The sequence below is a fragment of the Rhinatrema bivittatum genome, chromosome 4, assembly GCF_901001135.1.
Source record: "Rhinatrema bivittatum chromosome 4, aRhiBiv1.1, whole genome shotgun sequence".
Classification (NCBI taxonomy): Eukaryota; Metazoa; Chordata; class Amphibia; order Gymnophiona; family Rhinatrematidae; genus Rhinatrema; species Rhinatrema bivittatum.
In genome coordinates this window covers 365029731-365053589 of record NC_042618.1, presented here as the reverse complement: position 1 = coordinate 365053589, position 23859 = coordinate 365029731, and the positions used below count along the sequence as shown (strand labels likewise).

Sequence of the window (23859 nt, the reverse complement as noted above, 5' to 3'; positions counted from 1 at the left end):
ACAAACGCTTACCACAAGTGGCCTGAAGGCTGTCAATCTGTATGCAGGAGGAAAAAACCACCAATAGGAAGAGGCATACTAGTGGATAAAAGGGGGGGGGCAACAGCGACCTGGCAGGGTCACTGTGCTCCGCTCTGAAGGCCCTGTCCCGCAAGGAAATAATGATGGGGCCCGGGGGGGGGGGGGGGGACACACACACCAGGGCTGGCGGCAAATGGCGCTGGGCGGGCTCTAGGCGGGCGGGTGCGCGGGAGCAATCGAGGGTGGTGGTGGGGGGGGGGGCGAGGACCAAGTGTGCCGGGCCGCCATCGGGCAACTGCGCAGGGCCGCGGGCGCGTCGGGGCAGCCAGGGGGCGGGGGGCCTTTGGCTGGCAAAAACTGCGGGCCACGTGGGCAGCGCTGCCGGCGAAACGGTGCCGGGCGGGGCTCCAGGCGAGCATGGGCCGCAACGTGGTATTTGAAAGGGGTGACCGGGGGGGGGGGGGATCGGGATATATTGAAAGGGCCGCGGGGGGAAGGGGGGCGAGGGGAATGCGGAGGAAACGGGAGGGGGCGAAAACAGGAGCGCAGGGGAAAACCTGGGGGCGGGAGCTGGAGGTGCGATATTGCTGCTGGGGGGGGGCGCGGACCATGTGGGAAGCGGAAGCACCGGGCAGCGGTGCAGGCGAGAAGGGGCCTCCTGGGAAAAAACGCAAGGGGAGGGGGGGGTGGGCGGGCCAAAATAAAGGGAGCCGGGGGGGGGGGGGGGGGCGGCCGCCCACGTGGATGGAACGCAGGCCGGCAGCCGCGCGCGCGGGGGGGGGGGGGGAAAGTCATGGAGAGGCGGAGGCATAGGAGGATTACTTGGGGGGGGGGGTAATATCGGGGCTGGGGCCACGCGTGGAGGGAACTGGGGCTCAGCGGAAATCTGGGCGGGGCGGGGGGGTGCAGCGTGAAGCAGCGGTCCGGAGCGGCGGGGGATGCAGGGGGGGGGGGAACACTCGCAGGGAAGGCGGCCGCGTGGGGGGGTGGCCTGCAGGCTCCCGGAAAGGGCAAGGCTGGAAGGCAGGGCAGGGGGGTAGGGTGGCCGCATGGCTCGGAGGCCGGGGGGGGGGGGGGGGGGGGCGGCAGGGGCCTGCCAGGAAAAATTATATATAGTGAAGAAGGAAAAGAACAAGAGGGTAGCAAAAAGGGGGGAATGAGCAGGGCATATCAACTGCGAAAAGCATGCATAGCTTACTTGGTAGCTCTGCTAGCAAAGTTTTCAGCAATTGTAGTCCGCTTGGAAGCTGCAATCGGAGAATCCTCTGTCTCTGCTTCACCAGCGCTGGACTCGATCTAGTCTCTTATGCCGCTGCTTCTCCTGCACTGGAATCGGATTCGGTGAATCGGAGAGAAGAATTCTTCTGGCTGCTTTCCTGTACTGGGATCACTCCCCTGGAGCTCTGCTTCCTCTTCGCTGTTGCTCTCGATTCCAGGCTGCAAATGTGCTCCCCCCACCCAGCACTACCTCTAAGTACCTGAGCTCAGAGACGCCGCCTTCCTTGTCTCCTTGGCTCATGCTCAGGTTTGAACTGGCCCCACTAATCCTATTGTCCGCCCCTTTCCCCACCTAGCCCCGCCCTTGGGCTGTGCCCCCCCCTCTCTGGCCTACAGCACGTCTGCCCAGTTATACGGCCCTTGCTTTCCATATTGTGATTTCAGTTATTTGTAGTTATGTAATTAGTAACTAGTGACTGCAAGAATATTCTCCTTACTGCTGTTGTTGTTTTCTTAATAAAGTTGTCTTTTTTGTACCAACTATGATTTTAGTTTTGGAGTCGTGTTCTTTAAAAGGTTGACCTCCCCCTCCCCCGCCCCCGCCCCGCCCCGCAGTCGCCTACCAACGATCTCATCAGTGGTTGGTTGGATGCTCTGTCAATCTGCCTGAGATTCCTGCTTACCGGTCCTGCACCTAAATTATAGGCAGCAGAAGGAGGAAGAAGGTTGTAGGAAGGTGGCATCATGCATGCTTTCGACCTGGGCAAAGGTTTAGTGAAGTTCAGGCACTGTAAGAAGGACATATTCTGCAGCTTTGTGCCACAGAACTGCCCGATCTGTGGGCAGCCCGCTGTGAGCTCCAGCAGCCTCAAGGACGCCCCTGTCAGTATTCCCAGTCCCTTTGTCAACGGGCACAAAGAAAGATGTTCGTTTTTGTTGAAACCCACTGAAGGGACCTTCCTTGGGTAAGCCCCCTTGTAATTTTGTAGTTTTGAGGTTGCCCTGGTGCTGCTTTCATTTTTAATCCAAGAAACTTTGAAAAGAAAAACCTTTGCCCTGTGCAGGGGGCTGTACTCCATACAACAAACAGTTGCACTGTGTTTTTCTGTACTTAATCCCTTCGCTGTCACAGTGTTGTCAACTGGCTGGGCAAAGGAATTTGTGGAGGTTTATGCAGTAACATTTTCAGATCCCAATAACGTATTTATTTGTCTATGACACCCCCCCCCCCCAAAGGCAAATCATATATCACTTTTTGTTTTAGTACAACGATGGCTTTTCATTTCTGGCTGCCGTGTGACATTTATATAATTCCTCTGAAAGTGATGACATTTTGTGGAACCGAAGCATTTTTCAATAATTATGCTGTTGCTGTGAAGCAGGTGCAAATATGGGCACAGAGCTTTCTGTGTAACGTGCTGCCGCCATGCCGCACTCGGCATCATGCTGACTTCCAGGTCTCCTATAGGTGCACGCCTGCGCATTTGGCATCCGCAGCAGGAAACCTCTACAGGCCGATAAATGACACCATCTCTCTGAGCTTCTTAAACCCCCACTGCATTATAAGCTGATGCCTCAGCAACAGGTCCTTCTGCGATGCAGTGTGTGTTGCTACTTGTCTCTGTGTCTTTTGCTTGGTCTTGTTGCTCTGTTACCTTGCCTGTATCTTGGTCCTCTGTGCCCTATTTTGTTTTATCCTTCCACCTCTGCCAGATTCCTGGTTCTGACTTTGGCTATGGACACTGACTACTCTTCTGGACTATGGCCTCCCCTGACTTTGTTCTGGACCCGGATACTAATTGCTCACTGCCTGCCTTACCTTGACCTGGATGGATACCGTTGCTCGCTGTCAACCCTGACCTCTACCTGAGGCTTGACTTCGTATGACTGTTCCTTACAGGATTCTTGCTTAAACTGTGCTAGCCCCTGGAACCCAAGGGCTGAACTTGCAGGGGTTGGGGTTGGTATAGGTGAAGCCCCAGCTCCAACCCTAGTAAGAGCTGGAACTCTGCTGGCATGGGCCCAGTGGGCTCACCTGCGTCAACCACACCACAGCCCCAAGGCTCACATTCATGACACTGCCTACTTTCCTTTCCCTGACATCACTCCACCCCAGTCCCTCTTGTGGGCAAAGACTTGTAATGTGTAGGTTCTTTTACCAGTGGGGGTGGTGGGTAGGATTCAGTAGGGCTCTTCATGCAGGTAAGCAGCTGCTTATCCAGGTATAAAGCCTGGAAAATTACTCTCTAGAGATGTGAATCGTGTGCCAGATCGTCTTAATGATCAGATTCGGCTGGGAGGTGGGGGGAATCTGATCGTTAAGATATGTGAATTGGAATCGTTTCCGATTCCAATTCACATCGCCAATTTCACATCGCTAAAAAAAAACCCCACCCGACCCTTTAAATCGACCCCACCCTCCCGACCCCCCCAAAACCTTTTAAAATTTACCTGGTGGTCCAGGGGGGCCTCGGGGAGAGGAGAGATCCAGGGGGGCCTCGGGGACAGATTTCCCGTTCCCAGGCATCACCTGTTCTAAAAAAAAAAAAATGGCGCCGATGCCCCTTTGCCTTTACCATGTGACAGGGTATCCGTGCCATTGGCCGGCCCCTGTCACATGGTAGGAGCACTGTATGGCGCCGGCCATCTTTACTCATTAGCCCTATAATCTTTAAAGATGGCGCCGGCCATCCAGTGCTCCTACCATGTGACAGGGGCCGGCCAGTCGGGTGGGTTGTTTTTTTTTAGCGGCGCGGGCCTCCCTAAAAAAAAAAGGGTCAGGAGGGTCGATTTAAAGGGTCGGGTGGGTTTTTTATTTTATCGGGCCATCGGCGCCATTTTAATTAGTGGCAGCCAAAATGGCGCCGATGGCCCGAGAGTGGGAGATCGCGCCGGGACCCCCCCCCCCCCACTGGACCACCAGGTAATTTAACATTTTGGGGGGGTTTGGGAGGGTGGGGGAGGGTAAGGAATTGGTTTTAAAGGGTTGGGGTGGGTTTAGGGGTTGCTTTGATGTGCCGGTTTTCCCGCCCTCCCCCAAATAATTCCCGTGCCCTATTTAACGATACAATACAAATGCCCCTGACGATAAATCGGGGGCATTTGTATTGTATCGTGCACTCTAACGATTTAGGACGATTTTAAAATTATCTGATGATAATTTTAATTGTTCAAAAACGATTCACATCCCTATTACTCTCTGTATCTATAGGAGAACAAGGCAATGGCCATGACACAATGAATCTACTACTCACTTTCTCTTTGCTCTGTGAATTCAGTGACTGAAGGAAAATAAGGTATTGATGACATAAATGCCATTTATTCATTCCTGAAACTCTGGTTATTTTCAGAGAATATAACTTGTACTGCTTTTCAGTCATCCATTTGTCAAACTTGTCATTTAGTCCAGTTACAGAAAATATAATTGGCATAAAATATGGAATATGATGGTAGATAAGGGCAGTAATACCCATCTTGTTTGCCCAGTTTTACTTCCTGGTGTAATTCCATAGAACGGGGGTGGCCAACTCTGGTCTTCATGAGCCACAAACAGAACTGGTTTTCAGGATATGCACAATGAATATGCCTGAGAGAGATTTGCATAGAATGGAAGCAGTATCTATCTCATGCATGTTCATTGTAGATATCCTGAAAACCAGGCCTGTTCGTGGCTCTAGAGGATCAAGCTGGCCACCCCTGCAAAGGACTCTTATTTGATCTCTGGTTTTCCCTTCACTTCTTCACAGCTAGAGATCCTTAATCTAGACTTTTTTGAATTCTGTTACCATCTTTGTGTTCACCACCTCCACTGGAAGGCCCTTCTATCTATCCATTCACTACCCTTTCCATGAAGAAATAGTTTCAGGTGTTATTCCTGAATTTACTTCCTTGTAGCCACATACAGTGACCTCTTGTTCTAACTTTATTTCCTCTGAAAAAGGGTTGCTTGTAATACATCAGGTATTCCTCGCAACTGAATATTTCTGCCATATCCCTAGGGTATTCATATTTACATCCTTACATTTCATCTAATATGGATTTTGGTGTAGACCTTATACCCTTTTGATAGCCTTTCTGAGGACCTCCTCGAGCCTGTCGTTTTCTTTTTAGAGGCAAGTCTTTAGAACTAGACACCATGTTCTTGGTGAGATTTCACCAAAATCCTGTGCAAAGGCATCATCCCTCCTTTTTCTACTAGCTTCCCTCTTGCTCTGGCCACTGCCTTATACGACTGTTTTACTACCTTGAAATCATCAGACATAATACACTGAATCTTAACAGCTAAGTACTTGCCCACTCCTTGAGTTTTCTTAGATCACTTCTCATTCTCTCAGGGGTAGCCTCTTTGTTGCAGATCTTGGTGTCATCTACAAAAGAGTGAACTTTTCCTTCTAAGTCCTCCACAATATGACTCGCAAAGATATTGAATAGAACCCAGGAGGGAAGGGTTAGGATGACCATTGTAGTGGGTGATTAGATCATTAGGTATATAGATAGCTGTAGCTGGTGGGCATGAGGATCGCTTGGAAACTTGCCTGCCTGATACAAAACTAGAAGACTTCAGATGCCACCTAGATAAGATTTTAGAGAGTGCTGGGGAGGAGCCATCTGTCATGGTACATGTGGGTACCAATGACAGGAAGGTGTAGGAGGGAGATTCTGGAGACTAGAGTTAGGATGAAATGAAATCCAGAATCTCCAGGGTTGCATTCTCGGAAATGCTCTCTGTTCCACCTCCAGTAATCATCCCTGATGGGAAAGCGGAATGAAAGATACTTGCCTCACCACCATGGTAACAGAATGAAAAGGTACTGAAGACGCTTGTTGACCCATTTTGAGATCTAAGATGGGCCTGAAGGAATCATCTTTCCTGGGAACCACAAAGCAAGTGGAATACTGATTGATGCCATGAGCGGAACCTGAACTAAGCTTTTCAGATACTGAAGCCTCTCCAGAGCAGCCTTTACTGTCACTCCCCTGGAGATGGACTCACACCATAGAAGTGGCAGGCTCCAGGGAATACTCAATATATGCATTGTCCAGGACCCACTGGTCTAATGAGGTGTGGGTCCACTCTCAGTAAAATCACTGAAGGCAACTACCCACTGGGACAACCTCAAAAGTGGACCTGCTAACCCTGAAGGGCCCAAATGAGTATCTCCAGAAGTCCCAGCATTGACATTTTACGATTTCCTTGCTGTATGAAAGGGCAGAATCCTTCCTTGATTCCTGCCCACTGGTGACAAAGATGGCATCCCTAAACCGATCATGGCTTCTGTTCTAGCCTGGAAAACTGAATGGAACCTATCTCCTGGAAGTTTCTGAAACTTGAACTTCCCTGGATCTTTAACTTACTTTCCCAGATCCTCTCCGAACAATAACTTCCTGCTAAAGTAAGCTTGCTGAGATGGGCTCTAGATGAGGAATCTGCCATCCAATTACGCATCCATTACAGTCTTTGTGCTGTAATAACAGATCACATTGACCTAGAAGAAATCCTAATAAGGTCATACATTGTGTCCTTCCAACAGGCAGCCCCAGATTTGACCCATACTGCCTCTGGATTCTCGGGAGCTGTTGTATCTTGTGCAATAAAGCATAAGCTATGTACCCTCCACAGATGGAAGATTGAATGGCCCCAAAAAAATCACAGCAGAGAAGCACTGCTTCGGGATTCAGTCTTGCTGATCATCAAGCACTGTGACACCTCCCCCCGTCCACCAGAAGAGTCATCTTGCAGGTCAGGGCTGATACCAAGATATTAACTCGAGAGATCCAAAATAAATTCTCCCTGGCCTCTGTTGGAAGAGGGTACAGCTTGTTCAAAGCCTTGACTGTCCAAGAACCCTAACAGGGGCTCTCGTTCTAACAGTACTATTTGCTTAACTGTTCTGTGCAGGGGAAGGTTTTAGGATAGGACCTCCTTTAGGAACCTCCTTGACCATTGAATCTAATCAGTGCTCTGAAAAAAATGAACAACCTAGGAGATAAGAGAAATGGGTTCCCCTCTCCAAAACAGACTGATGGAGGAGTCCTCTCCTGTGGAGGACGAGTCCCTACCATCCAAACAGTCCAGGAGACTAATTGCCTTTGTCTCTTCCTTATACACCAAGCCAGAGGAGAAAATCCAGGGAGATAGGAGGTCCCAGGACTTTCTAACTAGGCTAGGATGCTAGGTGTCCACATGAAGAAAGACTTGGAGAAGAATCCAGCCTAAGGGCTCTTTGATACCCCTCCTTTACCAGGCTTCCTCATAGCACAGAACTCTGGCATAACCAATTCAAGGACTGTAAATATCTACCCCTGAAAAGAAGAAGACATCACTCGACGAGAAAATCTAGAACACCTCTTCCATGGGGGAGACATCAAAGGCCCTTGAGACCTGGATTGAGGGAGGTCTGGCATGAAGAAGCCTGAAGACCGACAGCAGGATAATTCAGATATGGCATCTGTTCCCACCACTGCAGCAGGGGCCACTTGCTCCCTTTGCTTGCAGATTACTTGCTCATGGGAGAAACAAAAACCGGCTTAGCCTGCTCCCCTAAAGATGTCTCTGCTTGACACTGCTGCAAGAGAGAGCCAACAGGTGGGGGAAATGTGGGTGTTCCACCCGAAGAGGAGAGCAAGTGTGTCTGGGGGATCCTCTTCTGTTCTCCCAGCAACTTCTTGGCTCGGCCAGGTCTGGAGTGGAAACTTAGGAGCCCCATACTAGATCCTGCTCACCTGAAGCCCAACTTTGCTCCACTAGGGAAACAAATATGAAGAAATTGTTGCCCACCAGACCACTTCCACCAGGGGAAGCAGCCAGAAAACTGTTGACCTGGAAGCAGGAAGTTGCTCTACCAGAAGGCAAGGTCTAAAGGCTGAGTTCTGGGGGCTAAGATCCTGCTGTATCAGTCCAGAACATGTCCACTGTCTGCTGGAAACAGAGATCCACAACATTTTCAGTGACCAAAATGATAAAGGGAATGGAACAGCTCCCCTATGAGGAAAGACTAAAGAGGTTAGGACTTTTCAGCTTGGAGAAGAGACGACTGAGGGGGGATATGATAGAGGTGTTTAAAATCATGAGAGGTCTAGAACGGGTAGATGTGAATCGGTTATTTACTCTTTCGGATAGTAGAAAGACTAGAAAGTTCTTTTTTACTCAACGCACAATTAAACTCTGGAATTTGTTGCCAGAGGATGTGGTTAGTGCAGTTAGTATAGCTGTGTTTAAAAAAGGATTGGATAAGTTCTTGGAGGAGAAGTCCATTACCTGCTATTAAGTTCACTTAGGGGTAGATTTTCAAATAGCGCGAATTGGCCTACTTTTGCTGGCGCATCAGGCGCAAGCAAAAGTAAGCTGGATTTTAGTAGATACGCGCGGAGCCGCGCGTATCTGCTAAAAACCTGGATCGGCGCGCGCAAGGCTATTGATTTTGTATAGCCGGCGCGCGCCGAGCCGCGCAGCCTACCCCCGTTCCCTCCAAGGCCGCTCCGAAATCGGAGCGGCCTCGGAGGGAACTTCCTTTTGCCCTCCCCTCACCTTCCCCTCCCTTCCCCTACCTAACCCACCCACCCGGCCCTGTCTAAGCCCCCCCCTTACCTTTGTCGGGGGATTTACGCCTCCCAGAGGGAGGCGTAAATCCCCGCGCGCCATCGGGCCTCTTGCGCGCCGGGACGCGACCTGGGGGCGGGTACGGAGGGCGCGGCCACGCCCCCGGACCGCCCCGGGCCATAGCCACGCCCCCGTGCCCACCCCCAAAACGCTGCCGACACGCCCCCTAAACGCTGCGACGACCGGTCCCGCCCCCCGGCACGCCCCCGACACGCCCCCCTCGGAGAACCCCGGGACTTACGCGAGTCCCGGGGCTCTGCGCGCGCCGGTAGGCCTATGTAAAATAGGCTCACCGGCGAGCAGGGCTCTTAAAATCTGCCCCTTAGAGAATAGCCACTGCCATTAGCAATGGTAACATGGAATAGACTTAGTTTTTGGGTAATTGCCAGGTTCTTATGGCCTGGATTGGCCACTGTTGGAAACAGGATGCTGGGCTTGATGGACCCTTGGTCTGACCCAGTATGGCATTTTCTTATGTTCTTATCATTACTAACTATAAGGAGTGGTGCAGCCTGGGAACTTAGCAGTATTCTCTCGCTGTCTGCTGGCAGAATAGCATAATCCTACATGTCTGGACTGGTCAAGTAGGATGATAAGGAAATAAGGCCTTATGGTCCTTCTCTGCTGTCATATTCTATATTTCTTTGCAAAATATATAACTAATGGCTGGATGTCTTATTGTTGTTAATATTTGCAAAGAGAGAGAAAGGATGGAATGCAAGCCACTTTAAGACAGACAGGGATCCACAGCTTTTTAGCACTTTTTCCCTAAAAATAAAATAAACGTATTCTCATTGTTTGTGAACTACTATCTCTGAAACCATTCAACCAATAGCAATTACAATTTCAAGATAGATAGATAGATATAAAACCTAGAAACCAAAATAACATGTTTCCATAAAACTTAATCCAAAACTGTAAAAAAAAAAAAAAAGAAAACAAAATTGGAAATGAATTACTCTAATTCTTTTCTTACTTTTTTCTTTTGTGATCTGCATCTGCACTTGCATTATCCTGTGCTAAGTTAATCCTTTTTTTGTTTTTTTAATTTAGAGACTATGATGGGAACTCAGATCTTCATGTTGGAGTAACTAATACAGCTGGTAAGAGTCTTCTCCTTCATAAGGATTTCTGTGGCTAACTTGTAATTTGTGTTCCTGGCAGTAGTGTACCGAGGAGGGGGACTGGGGGGGTTGTGCTGATGGCTAACATAGGGAGGCCTGTGTAGTCACAAAAATAGGGAGAGACCCTTGCTGTGCAGTCACTAGTGGACCTTATCCCACCAGTGGCTGAGCAGAGAAATGCACACGTCTGGTAATTTGTGCTGACCCCGTGGTATTAAAACTCATGAGGGTAGCACCTTTTCTATGCTGATCTCATACACAAGATCAGCTTGATGGAAATGCTAGCTCTGCAAATTTGTAATACCACGATGCCTGCATGTAGGAGGCAGAAGAACAGACTTCAGCAGCAATGATCGGCTCCTTCCAAATTGGCAGTGGGCAATGGTGGCAAAGGAGTGAGGCTCTGAGCCTGCTGGTAAATGAAGGAGAGGGGGTCCTGCCATCAGTGTGTGCATGTATATGAATGAAAGCTTGTGTGTGTATGTGAATGGGTCTTGCCTGTGAGTTTGTGTGTGTGTGAGAATGAATGGAAGTCTGACTGTGTGTGTGTATGTGAGTGAAGAAATGGGAGCTTGCCTGGGGTGTATGATTGGTATTAGGTAGCCAGTGAGAGAGAGTGCGTGTGTGTGTGTGTGTGTGTGTGTGTGTATGTGAGGGAGCCAGTGAGAGTGAAAAGTCTGTGTGTCTATGAGGGAATCTGGGGGAGTATTGTGTGTGTGGTGGGGGGGGGGGGGCGGTGAGGAGGGGGAGAGAGGATGAGAGAGTCTGTGTGTGTCTAAAGAAAGGGAGGGTATGGGTGTATATGAGAGCATGTATGTGTGAGAGAGAATGAACAGGTGAGTGTGTGTGAGAAGCAGAGGATAAAGTTTGTGTTTCCAGTTCAAGTTTACATGACAACCTTAAAAACAAAACTAAAATGTATCATTGCATCTGCCTCTCCTCATCACACCCCTGATCATATTCGATTTTAAAAAGTACCAGCTGGTGATGGGTGTAATGAGAATAAGAGGCCTAGAGCCTATTGCCATCTACTATTTATATACTTGTTTTTAAAAGAAATATAGTGTTGAACAAAAAAGGTACAACTATCAACCCAGCCTGCAAAATGGAAAATATAAAAGACATATTTAAACTCAGCCACTTAGTTAAATCTCTATTCATGAGTCCGAAGCAGAGATGGGGGTGGGTGGGGGGTGGGGATATGTGCACATGAATATATTGTAGTATGGAAGGAAGCTGCAAAATTATGCAGTTTTAATAGTTATTGTTCTGATTTATAATTGGTTATCAGTACTGACTGGATTACAGTGGTACTATATCTCGATGTTTGTTACCTAAAGGTGTTGCTGTATTGTGAAAATCAATAAAAATGATGGGAAAAAAAAGAAGAAATATAGAACATGATGGCAGTTGGAACATTTTAATGTAACAAAAGGGGATTCTATCTTGGGTTGACAGGATGGTGTTAGCCAGAAGTTGGTGGCACTTCTATTTTGAAACCAAACAGAATAAAATGATGATAGGAATATTGGTTCTTACCTGCTAATTTTTGTTCCTGTAGTACCATTTTTGTTCCTGTAGTACCACAGATCAGTCCAGAGTCCTGGGTTTTGCCTCCCTTCCAGCAGATGGAGACACAGAAAGTTTTGCTAACACTGCCAGAACCCTGGTGTGCCACCTGCAGTCCCTCAGTATTGACCTGTATCCAAGCCAAGATAGCAATAAGCATAGCTACAAAAAAACATAATTGCGTCCCCCTGAACGAACAGTAGGAAGTGGAACCTTTATAATGGAAAATAACCTTTCCAACCTTAAGAACATGAGAAAACTAACAAAACCTGTACCATTTTTCAGTTCAATTACAATAATAGATCGAGTGGACTCTCCAATTCTTTCCACATTAACTGGGCAGGACTTTGGACTGATCTGTGGTACTACAGGAACGAAAATTAGCAGGTAGGAACCAATTTTCCTTTCCCTGTATGCACCCGGATCAGTCCAGACTCCTGGGATGTACCCAAGCTTCCTTAAATAGGGTGGAACAGCAAGAGTCACCAAAGCCCATATCCTCTGGAGCCTAGACATCTAAATGATAATGGCTGGTGAAAGTGTGCAACAGTTTCCAAGTAGCTGCCCTACATATCTCTTGCAACAATACTTGCTGACATTCGGCCCAAGATGCTGCCTGTGATCGAGTAGAGTGAGTCCTTAAGCCCTCAGGGATAGGATGAGCTTGACGGATGTACGCCGAACCTGTCACTTCTTTCAACCACTCGCTATCGTGGACTTTGAAGCCTTATGACCCTTTTTTTATACCACTCCATAGAAGATGATCTGATAGCCGGAAGCTATTAGTGCCCTTGAGATATTGCAACAATGCCTGCTTTACATCCAAGAGTCATAACTCTCTCGCTTGAGGTGCCATCGCATCCAGATTTGGAAAGGCCAGCAGTTCTAATGACTGACTCAATTGAAATGATGACACCACCTTCGGAAGAAAGGAAGGAACCGTATGCGATGAGACTCCGGAATCTGTAATTCTCAAAAAAGGACCCTTACATGACAGAGCCTGGCATTCCGAAATTCTTCCCTTTGAACAAATTGCCACCAAGAAAACAACCTTTAAGGTAAGATCTTTCATAGTTGCCCTTCTAAGAGGCTTGAATGGAGCCGCACACATCCCCTTGAGGACCAAGTTAAGGCTCCAGGAAGGACACAACCTCCGCACTGGAGGACGCAAATGCTTTGCCCCCCCCCTCCGGAGAAAACACACCACATCAGGATGTGTAGCTAAGGCCATTCCCTGCACCTTGCCTCAAAGACAGCCCAATGCCGCCATCTGAACTCTGAGGGAGTTAAAGGCCAAATCCTTCACCAACCCTTGTTGCAAGAAGGTAAACAAATAAGCATGGGTATAGCTTGCTTATTGCGGCGGTTACCACCCCTAACTAATCAAGCTAGATATTTCACTTAGAGGCAGTTCCAACACTGCTCTCTACATTAATGGTGGGGGTGGAAGGGAAATAGAATCAAAAGGTTACTAAGAGCCAAGAGTAACAGATAAGAATGAGAAAAAAAAAAGTGCAAAACTTACTGGGCAGACTGGATGGGCCGTTTGGTCTTCTTCTGCCGTCATTTCTATGTTTCTATGTTTCTATGTGCCATGGATGCTCAAGTAGGTTCAACACCTTGTTCTGCGCATCAAGTCTTAAAAACTCTCCAAAGCCTCTCATAGGCTAAGGATGTTGGAAGTCTTCCTAGCTTGCAGCAGAGTGGAAATGACATCCTTAGAACACCCTTTCCACCTTAAATGCTTCCTTTCAAAAGCCAAGCTGGGAGACAGAAGCCAGCCACCTGATCTGAAAATATGGGACCTTGGTGCAGACGTTTTGGAGATGGGCGAGATACAACGGCCCGTCCTCCACTAGATTGATCAGATCTGCAAACCATGGCTGCTGAGGCCACTCCGGCGTCACTAGAATCACCTCTCCCAAATGAATCTCTATTCACTGCAACACTTTGCCCACCAGTGGCCATGGTGGAAACACGTACAGGAGAACACTTTGTGGCCATGGAAGCACCAAGGCATCGACCCCCTTCTGGTTCATGTTCCTTTCTGCGACTGAAGAAGCATGGAGCCTTAGGATTTTTGCTGGGATGTCATCAAGTCCATATAGGGTCTGCTCTATCTGGCACAGGTAAGCCACATTCTTCCACCGACAACTCCCACTCCCTGGGATCCAGCTGCTGACGACTGAGAAAATCCACCTGCCCATTGTCCTGGCTATGTGAGATGCCACCAATAATTCCAGATGCTGCTCTGCCCAGCAAATTAACTCCTGGGCTTCCTGAGCCATCGCCCGACTCTTGGTACCACTCTGTCGGTTGATGTAAGCCACCATCATCGCATTGTTCGACAAATTCCTCACCGAACGTCTGCACAAGAGAGGTAGAAAGGCACGCAATACAAACCACTCCGTTCTTGTCTCTAACCGATTGATAGACCATGAAGCTTCTTCCGCTGACCACTAGCCTCGTGCCGACTGAGCCTGGTGTACAGCTCCCCATCCGGAGAGACTGGCATTATTGGTAACTACTATCCAATTCAGATCCTCCAAATCCACTCCATGAACTAACTGGTCCCGACCAAGCCACTATGAGAGAATGGACCTAGCTATCTCCGTAAGGGGCAGTAGCAGATGAAACTGTTCTGATAATGGTTTCCATCGGGAAAGCAACACCCGCTGCAGAGGTCTCATATGAGCAAATGCCCAAGGAACCAACTCCAACATGGAAGCCTTGGAACTGAGAACCTGCAAGTAATCCCAAACCCTGGGAACCATTGTCTCTAACAAACTGTGAACCTGCCTCTGCAATTTGTAAATGCACTCCCTGGTGAGAAACACTTTTCTGATTCTGGTATCAAAACGTGCCCCCAGGAACTCCATCACCTGAGTAGGAGTAAGATGACTCTTTGACAGATTCACTACCCAACCCAGGGATCTTAACCGCTACAGTACTAATGCCACTGCTTGTCTGCAAAGATCCTCTGACTTTGCTCGAATAAGCCAGTTGTCCAGATATGGTTGAACTAGAATACTCTCCTGAGAGGCACCACCATCTCGACAATCACCTTGGTGAAGTTCCTTGGAGCAGTCGTCAACCCAAATGGAAGGGTGCAAAATTGAAAATATGTCCCGAGAATCATGAACCTCAGGAATCTCTGATGATTCGGCCAGATTGCAAGTAAGCCTCGGTCAAATCTAGAGAGTCAAGTTCCCCTTTTTTATATCCAAAATTGGGCGGAAGGTGTCTTCCTTCTTTGGGGCCACAAAATAAATGGAATACCTTCCCTTCCCTTGTTCCTCTACGGGGACGGGAGCAATGGCTCCCAGCATCTGCAAGTGGTTGATGGTTTCCTGTATCACCCATCTTTTGTTTACGGAAGCACAAGGAGAGACCATGAACAAGTCCTTTTAGTAGGCGAGCAAATTCTAAAGCGTAACCTTGTCTTATCACACTTAGGACCCATTGGTCTGTTGTGATCCTTGCCCAATCCTCATAGAACAGAGTAAAACAACCACCCTATGACCAGCACCGAGAAGTGGATCGGCCTTGATTCATTGGGTAAACTTGGCTCCAGATGCCCCCTGGCAGGAACCAACTCTGTTTGACTTTCGACCTTGAAAGGACTGGTTCCAGAACTGCTGCCTCCTGAAGTGAGGCTGCATAGAGAAGGATCCTTTTCTGCCTTTTGGCTTATTCTCCAGCAATCTATGCTCTTTATTCTCTCCCAGATGTTTAACGAGCTCCTCTGAGTCCTCTCCGAAAAGCAGTTTCCCTTTAAAAGGTAACACTCCTAACTGAGACTTAGAACAGATGTCCGTTGACCAGTTCCTTAACTAAAGAAGCCACTTGGCCGAGACCGCTGACAACATAGTCATAGACAACGTTCTGATGAGGTCACATAATGCATCTGCTCCATAGGCCGCCGCAACTTCTAGCTGTTCGGCCTGCTTTGCCTCTGATGCCAACATAGTGCAGACTGGACCGAAGCATAACACTGCAAACCGCAGCATGAATGCCTAGGGCAGACACCTCAAAGATCTTTTTGAAATGGACTTCCTTTCCTGTCCTGCATATTCACTGGAATGGTGGTTTTCTTTGTAACCGCAGAAACTGAGGCATCCACCTTTTGGCAGTCTCAAAAATTCAAGCATGTCCTCTGGTAATGGATATAATTCATCCATTGCTCTATCAACCTTCAAACCAGTCTCTGGAGTATCCTACTCCCTGACCACTAACTTCTTCACTGACTTATGGAAGGGGAAGGCTTTTGCTGGACCTCTTAAGCCATCCATGACTGGGTCCACCTCTTCCTGATCAGATTCTTCTCGTGGAACATTAATCTCCAGCTCCTTAAGGACACAGGGAATCAGGGGCCACAGTCCTTCCCTGTGGAAAAGACGAACCACCTTCAGATCATCCCCCATAACAGTTGGGGCATGATCCTGTCTCTCTGGAGAAGAATCCACCTCAGGAGTGTCCTCCTACTGGAGGCTCCCCGTCCTCCGAATCCCCTGAGGCCTCATCCACAACATCTGAATGTGCAGCCCTACCAAGGACTCGTTGAAACCTAGTCTCACCACTGGCCCACGAAAATTTGGACTTCTTCCTAGGCTGCGGACTCTGGGAACCTTCTTGCCTGGGAAAATGCCACGGCCTTTCTGGCAAGATATGCCTTATGCATCAAAAGAACAAATTTGGAAGAAAAAAACCGCAGGATCATCGGGACCCTCCCTCAGGAGGTCCTCATCTTCCTTCATAAGGATTTTTGTGGCTGATCTGTAATTTGTGTTCCTGGCAGTGGTGTACTGAGAAGGGGGACTGGAAGGGTTGTGCTGATGGCTAACATAGGGAGGCCTATGTAGTCGCAAAAATAGGGAGAGGCCCGTGCTGTGCAGTCACTAGTGACCGCTGTTTCAGCACTTACCGGGAAGGGGCCTGCTGCTGCTGCACTCACATCACCCACAAGCCCTGCGGGCATTCATTGCCTCCCTGACCCTTTTTTGGCTGTTCCTGAGCCACCCTCTCCCCCGAAAAAGCAGCGGGAACAAACGCTGGCTTGGGATAGGCGCTCACGTCGCCACATACAGAGCATCGACTGCCATGCCGCATAGCTCCTGCCAGCTCGATCGCACGTCCTGACAGCCATTTAGAGGACACCAAAGAAACAATGTGAGAGTCATCGCAGCCTTACCCATGCAAGGCTGCCTGCGATCTGCCCCCCCTCCCCCCGAGTCGACTTTAAGGATGCTTCCCTTGAAGATGGGCAGCAGGCACCGCATGTCCTCCTGTGGGACAGGAAACTGGCCCCACCAGCTGCCTGTCTCCAGCTGTAAAAACACCGAGCCAAATAAGGGTCCCCAACCCCTTGCTCGTCCACCTCCAGCATCAGAAGGGATGGGCCTACCAGGACCTGCCAACCTTCTGGGAGGAAATATTCTCTTTTCTTCTTTTTCCCTCTCTATAACTTTTTAAAACTAATTTCCAGACTGCAGGTTTTGCACCTCTACCATCTGCTGGAGACGGAGAAATACTGAGGGGCTGCAAGTGGCAAACAGGTTGTATGGCAGTGCCAGCAAAGCTTTCTGTGTCTCCATCTGCTGGAAGGGAGGCAAAACCCAGGAGTCTGGACTGATCTGGGTACATACAGGGAAGTTAAAATTATACCAGTAAAACACTTGGATGTAGTTCTTCTGAGACTCTGCTACTACTTAAGAGAGGGCATGGCTTACTAAACTTTTTTTTTTTTTAAGCATATAGTAGGAGAAAAAGCCTTAGCAACACAGGCTCCATTGGTTTAACTGTGCAGTGTAAACAAAAGATCATATTTAAGTGATGTATGTCAAACTTGTAACTCTCTCACCGAAGGTAGGTCTGTAACCTACTAGAGGGCAACAAGTGAGCTGCTTGCTGACTGATTCTGTGTGGCCAGTTGCAGAATGTTGTTTTCCCATCAAAAGACAGCTACTAATCATTAGCACTAAAAGAAAATTATTCCTTACCTGCTAATTTTCGTTCCTGTAGTACCATGGATCAGTCCAGACGGTGGGTTATGTCCCCCGTCCAGCAGATGGAGTCAGAACAGAGCTCGAGGGCACCGCCTCCTATACCAGCGCACCTTCTGCTGGAGCTCAGTATCATGAATAACCAAGCCCAAAAGAGCACAAAACAAACAATTTGGATCAAACAACCCTGACGTAAATCAACATCAAGAACCATTAGGAGGCAAGACCCAGAACGAGGTCGCCCTAGTCAACTTGTGAGGAGCTGTACAACTCTGATAGAGAACCAGAGGAAAAGTAGAAAGAAGACAGAAACACGCACATAAATCCGAGCAGGGGCGCAGTATCCCAGAGTGGTGGGCGTCTGGACTGATCCATGGTACTACAGGAACGAAAATTAGCAGGTAAGGAATAATTTTCTTTTCCCTGTACGTACCAGGATCAGTCCAGACGGTGGGATGTACCCAAGCTTCCCTAAACCGGGTGGGCCCCTGAGAGCCCCGCTCGGAGAACCTGATCGCCAAAAAGCCCAGGGGCGGAAGGCGGCAGGTGTAACCGATAATGCCGAGCAAAGGTATGCAACGACTTCCACATCGCCGCCCAGCAGATTTCCTGTGGCGAGACGGACCGAGACTCCGCCCAAGACGCGGCGTGTGAGCGTGTAGAATGAGCTCTGACGCCGGTAGGCGGCGTACGACCAGCTCCGATATAAGATGCCGCGATGGCACCCTTGATCCAGCGGGCAATCGTTGTCTTCGATGCGGAGGAGCCCTTCTTAGGTCCCGACCAGAGCACGAACAGGTGATCGGAAACTCGGAAATCATTAGTAGCTTCCAGGTAACGGAGCAGAGCCCATTTGACGTCCAAAAGACGAAGGGACCTTTCTTCCCCTGGAGGAAAAGCCGGGAGATCTACCGTCTGATTCAAATGGAAGGGAGAAACCACCTTCGGAAGGAAGGAAGGTACAGTACGTAGAGAGACCCCCGCCTCAGAAAGGCGGAGGTACGGTTCCCTGCAGGAAAGAGCCTGTAGTTCCGAGATGCGACGAGCCGAAGAAATTGCCACAAGGAAAACCGTCTTCATAGTGAGGTCCTTGAGGGAAGCCTCCTGTAGTGGCTTGAAAGGAGCGCCCGCCAGGGCCCGGAGAACGAGGTTGAGGCTCCATGACGGGCAGGGATCTTGAACCGGAGGCCGAAGATGCTTGACCCCCTTTAGGAAACGAGCGATATCCGCTTGGAGAGGTAGCGAAACCGCTGTCTGTAACAGGGCATTCAGGGCCGCCACTTGTACTCTGAGAGAATTGTATGCTAGGCCCTTATCCAATCCGTCCTGCAAAAACTGAAGGATTAGGGGAACCGTGGCTTCCGTCGGACAGGTCCCCTGACCGACACACCAGGACTCGAAGACCCTCCACATGCGCCCGTAGGCAACCGAGGTCGAGGGCTTACGAGCCCGAAGCATCATTGAAATCACCGCCTCCGGGTAGCCCCGACGGCGGAGTCGGCGCCGTTCAAAAGCCAGGCCGCAAGACAAAAGAGTGCCGCCTGCTCGAAAAATACTGGACCCTGATGCAGGAGCCGTGGAAGGTGACTCAGACGGACCGGACCGTCCACCGCCATGTGTAGTAGATCCGCGAACCAAGGCCTCCGCGGCCATTCCGGGGCCACCAGGATTACTGGACCGCAGTGGTTTTCGATTCTTCGGAGGATCTTGCCCACCATTGGCCAGGGGGGAAATACATAGAGGAGCTGACCTGTCGGCCACGGTAACGCTAGAGCGTCTACCCCCTCCGCGCCCCGCTCCCTTCTGCGACTGAAGAAGCGCGGGGCCTTGGCGTTGAGGGCGGTAGCCATCAAGTCCACCCGTGGCGGTCCCCAGCGCTGAACCAGGAGGTCCATCGCCTCGGTGGAGAGAGACCATTCGCCGGGGTCCAACCGCTGACGACTCAGGTAATCCGCCTGGATGTTGTCCACCCCGGCGATGTGGGAGGCTGTGAGACGTACAAGGTGGAGTTCCGCCCATGCCATCAGGAGCGTGGTTTCCGCGGAGACCTGGGCGCTCCGCGTTCCGCCTTGGCGATTGATGTAAGCCACTGTCGTCGCGTTGTCCAAGAGAACTCGTACCTCCCTGTCGCGAACCAGGGGGAGGAAACACTGAAGCGCCAGACGTACCGCTCTGGTCTCCAGATGATTGATCGGCCACTTTGCCTCCTCCGGGGACCACATCCCCTGTGTGGCGCTGCGGCCGCAGACGGCGCCCCAACCCCCGAGGCTGGCGTCGGTTGTGACTACTACCCAAGAGGGAACCTCGAGCGAGACGCCGCGGGCCAGGTGAGCCGGAACCAGCCACCAGTTCAGACTGTCCCGAGCCGACTGAGGGAGGGGCAGAATCACCTGATACTCCTGAGACACAGGTTTCCAGCGAGATAGAAGGGACGCCTGCAGTGGACGCAGGTGTGCAAACGCCCAGGGCACCATGTCGATGGTGGAAGCCATCACTCCCAGAAGCTGAAGATAATTCCACGCTGTAGGATCCGACAAGGCCGCAAAGCGATGGATGTGTTCCCTCAGGGAGAGAGCCTTGTCCGGACGCAGGAACACCATGCCCAGCTGCGTGTCGAAGGTTGCTCCCAGGAAGTCCAAGCGTTGAGATGGAACGAGGAAACTCTTGGGGAGGTTCACCACCCAGCCCAGGGAGCGAAGCACCTGCAAAACCCTGGTCACCGAAGCCTGACCATGCGAGAAAGACTTTGCCCGCACCAGCCAGTCGTCCAGGTAAGGGTGCACTAGTATGCCCTCCTTCCGAAGTGCCGCCGCCACTACTACCATGATCTTGGTGAACGTCCGCGGAGCCGTTGCGAGTCCGAAAGGTAGGGCCCGAAACTGAAAGTGTTGACCGAGAATCTTGAAGCGTAGGTAACGCCTGTGGTCCGGACGTATCGGGATGTGCAGGTACGCCTCCGTCAGATCCAGGGAAGCCAGGAACTCGCCCTGATGTACTGCGGCAATCACGGATCGTAGCGTTTCCATGCGGAACCGAGTGACCCGCAGCGAGCGGTTCACCTCCTTCAAATCCAGTATGGGCCGGAATGAACCGTCCTTCTTGGGCACTATGAAGTAGATGGAATAATGGCCCGAGCCCACCTCTGCGAAGGGAACGGGTACGATGGCCTCTATGGCTTGCAGCCGGTCTAGTGTCTGTTGAACTGCCACCCTCTTGAGGTCGGAGCCGCAGGGAGAGAAGAGAAACCTGTCCCGAGGGGGGCGGACAAACTCCAAGGCGTAACCGTATTGGATGGTGTCCAGGACCCACTGGTCTGAAGTAATCTTTGCCCACTCCTCGACGAATTGTGTGAGTCGGCCTCCGATGGGCGGGCAGGAGGAGTGGGCCGGTCTGGCATCATTGAGCAGATTTGGCGGGGGGGTTCCCCTGCCCCGAGCCCTCCCTCGAGGCCCTCCGCCCTCGAAAGGAGCGTGACCACTGCTGCGGTCTACTTGAAGTTGTACGAGAACTTGGCTGTCGGTACGATCTGTAGCGCCGCTGTGCCCGAGCCCTGGTTCTGGTGGAGGCAAAAGACCGGTAAGGTCTCTGCCGATCCTCGGGTAGACGATGCACCGAGTTTTCCCCCAGGGACTTGATGATCTGATCCAGGTCATTTCCGAAGAGGAATTTCCCCCGAAATGGAAGGGATCCCAGGCTCGACTTGGAGGAGGTGTCCGCAGACCAATTCCGGAGCCACAGGAGTCTACGAGCCGCCACCACCGACACCATGGACCGGGCCAGGACGCGAAAGAGGTCATACAGGGCATCCGCCCCGTAAGCGATGGCAGATTCCATGCTGTCGGCCTGAGCAGCCTCTTCCGGCGGCAACTGCTGCGACGTTAGGAGCTGCTGTACCCAGAGAAGACTGGCCCTCTGGGTCAAAGAAGCGCACATGACGGCCCGCATCCCCAAGGCCGAAACCTCAAATACCTTTTTGAGGAACGTCTCCAACTTGCGGTCTTGCGTGTCCCGTAGGGCCGTTCCGCCAGTAACTGGAATCGTAGTTCGCTTGGTCACTGCCGAGACCGCCGAGTCCACCTTTGGAAACCTGACGAGATCCAGGAAATCCTCCGGCAACGGATACAATTTCTCCATGGCCCTGGCGACCTTCAAAGATGCCTCCGGGAAGTCCCATTCCCCGGTGAGGAGCTGAAGAAACGACTCATGGACCGGGAAAGCCTTAGCCCTAGGCCTGAGGGCAGCCAGAACCGGGTCTCCCTTTTTGGAGCACGTCGCAACCGCTGGGGCCACAGGTGCCGGAGGATCCGGCGGCGGATCGAGGTCGAGCTCTTGCAGGGTCCGCTGCAGTAAATCCTCCAATTCCTCCTTGTGGAAGATGCGCAGAGCTCGCGGATCGTCGCCTTCGGCCTGCCCCTCAGAATGCGCAGGATCCGGAGGGTCCGAGGGATCAGAACCCGAGGGGAAAGCCGCTCCCACCGCAAGCGACTGGGATGGCAAAGCTGATGTTCCTGCGGTCGTCCCAGGTGAAACCAGGGACCCGGGGGCGGGAACCGCGAGCTTGGAAATCTTGGGCGCAGGAGGTCCTGCAGGAGCACCTCCCGGATCCGCCAGGCCCTGCAAATAGGCCGTGTGCATCTTCAGAATGAAGTCCGGTGAAAAAAACGGCAGACCGGGGGAAGCCGCAGCGGCAGGATCCCCCTGTGGAGTCCGGGCAGGCAGGCCCTCCTCGGGGCCCCTGTGCAGGCGGGGGGCTCCCCGAACTGCGTCCGTCTCGTCCGGAGAGTGGTCCGCGCTGAACTCCTCTTCTAAAATGGCCGCCGTTCCCGCCATTGCCGAGAACGTGGCCGGCCCTCGCTTCCCTGGCTGCGGAGAGGGGGGCGCTGGACGCGAACCCGAGCCGTGCGCAATGCCTTCCCCGTCGGGGAGGCAGTGCTGACAGACTCCCTCGTTGGAGAGACGAGACCCCGCCTAGCCGCAGGTCTCGCAACGAGACCAGCGCGGCATAAATAAAGAAACGCCGCCGCGATGGAGCCTCGGGGGGGGGGCCGAAAATAAAGAAGTAGCGCGGGGGGGCCTGTGGGCCGACACAACCCGCCCGACTGGTCCGAAGGCGCCGGCGGGAAAAACCGCTGCCGGCGCGCCCAGGCCCGAGGTAAAGTCGCCGGGCCGCGGGACCGCCGGAGGACTGCAGAAACCGGCTGTCCCGGCAAACGCAGAGCAAAACAGCTGAAAAAGAAATAAATCAACACTTACCCCAAGCGTAAGTAAAGGCAAGCTGCAGGAGGAGACAGAACAGAGCAAGAGCACGCCTCCTCAAAATTACTGACAAGAAAAGAATTTCTCTTTTACTTTTTTTTTTTTTTTTTTTTTCAATAACTTGATCCAAATTGTTAGCAACAAAAGAAATGACAGGATAGACTCAAAGGAGTAAAAAATAAAACTCAAAATCTGTCACTCTGGGGAAGCACTGATTCCCCAACTCACATCTGCTGGAGTCAGAAAGATACTGAGCTCCAGCAGAGGGTGCGCTGGTATAGGAGGCGGTGCCCTCGAGCTCTGTTCTGACTCCATCTGCTGGACGGGGGACATAACCCACCGTCTGGACTGATCCTGGTACGTACAGGGAATGACATGTTACAGTCTAAAAGTGCTAATTTAAAAATGTGGCTTTGGGGAAGTAACTGCCCTCTGTCAGAACATGATTGGCTAGTGGTGGTGGTTTATCAGTGCTGCATCAGATATACTGATTTTCAAGAGCTCATGAATTCTGGCTATTGTGTTCTTCTGTCCCCCCGTCCCCCCCCCCAGGAACTGTCTATCATTACAATGAAACAGGAATCCACAAAGATGATCTTGGGTGGGAACAGTGTGTGTGTGTTCCTCTGATACAGCCAGATATGTATGGTCTTATTAACCAGTGGGATCAACACCTGGACGAGTTCTGTGCAGCAGAAACCTGGCTTCCATGCAGGTATGTAGATAGACTTAAAACAGCATCTTCTATTGCTTAATTCTTTACTTCTCAGAATAATATGTCTCTCTAGTGGTTATCTATTTTTTTAAATCATGATGGTCAAAATTTTCATGTTTAATTTTAAAGTCAATCATCCAGCTTCCTGAGACTAATAGCCTTGAAATGCCAAAGCTATCTTTTTTATCTATCTCCTTGTAAACTTTTTACATTCTGCTATTTAAAAATACAAATCAAAATACGTTAAAATAGGAGTTTGTTTCACTGATATACACAAGATACTGTACACTTCCACTTCCATTGTGAAAGAACATTTATAGAAATATTCCAAAAGTAATTAAAAATAAATAGCAA

General features: G+C 50.7%; 1 protein-coding gene across 1 annotated transcript in view; it reads left to right on the top strand.

The window, feature by feature from the left end:
• Positions 1 to 1939: 1939 nt before the first annotated feature.
• MKRN2OS (MKRN2 opposite strand) overlaps positions 1940 to 23859 on the top strand; it is a 28626-nt gene continuing 6706 nt past the window's right edge. The window contains exons 1-3 of the mRNA XM_029600786.1: positions 1940 to 2204; positions 9893 to 9942; positions 23343 to 23505. Of these exons, the coding sequence (XP_029456646.1) occupies positions 1984 to 2204; positions 9893 to 9942; positions 23343 to 23505 (434 nt within the window). The 5' untranslated portion in view covers positions 1940 to 1983. The remainder of the gene's footprint in view (positions 2205 to 9892; positions 9943 to 23342; positions 23506 to 23859) is intronic.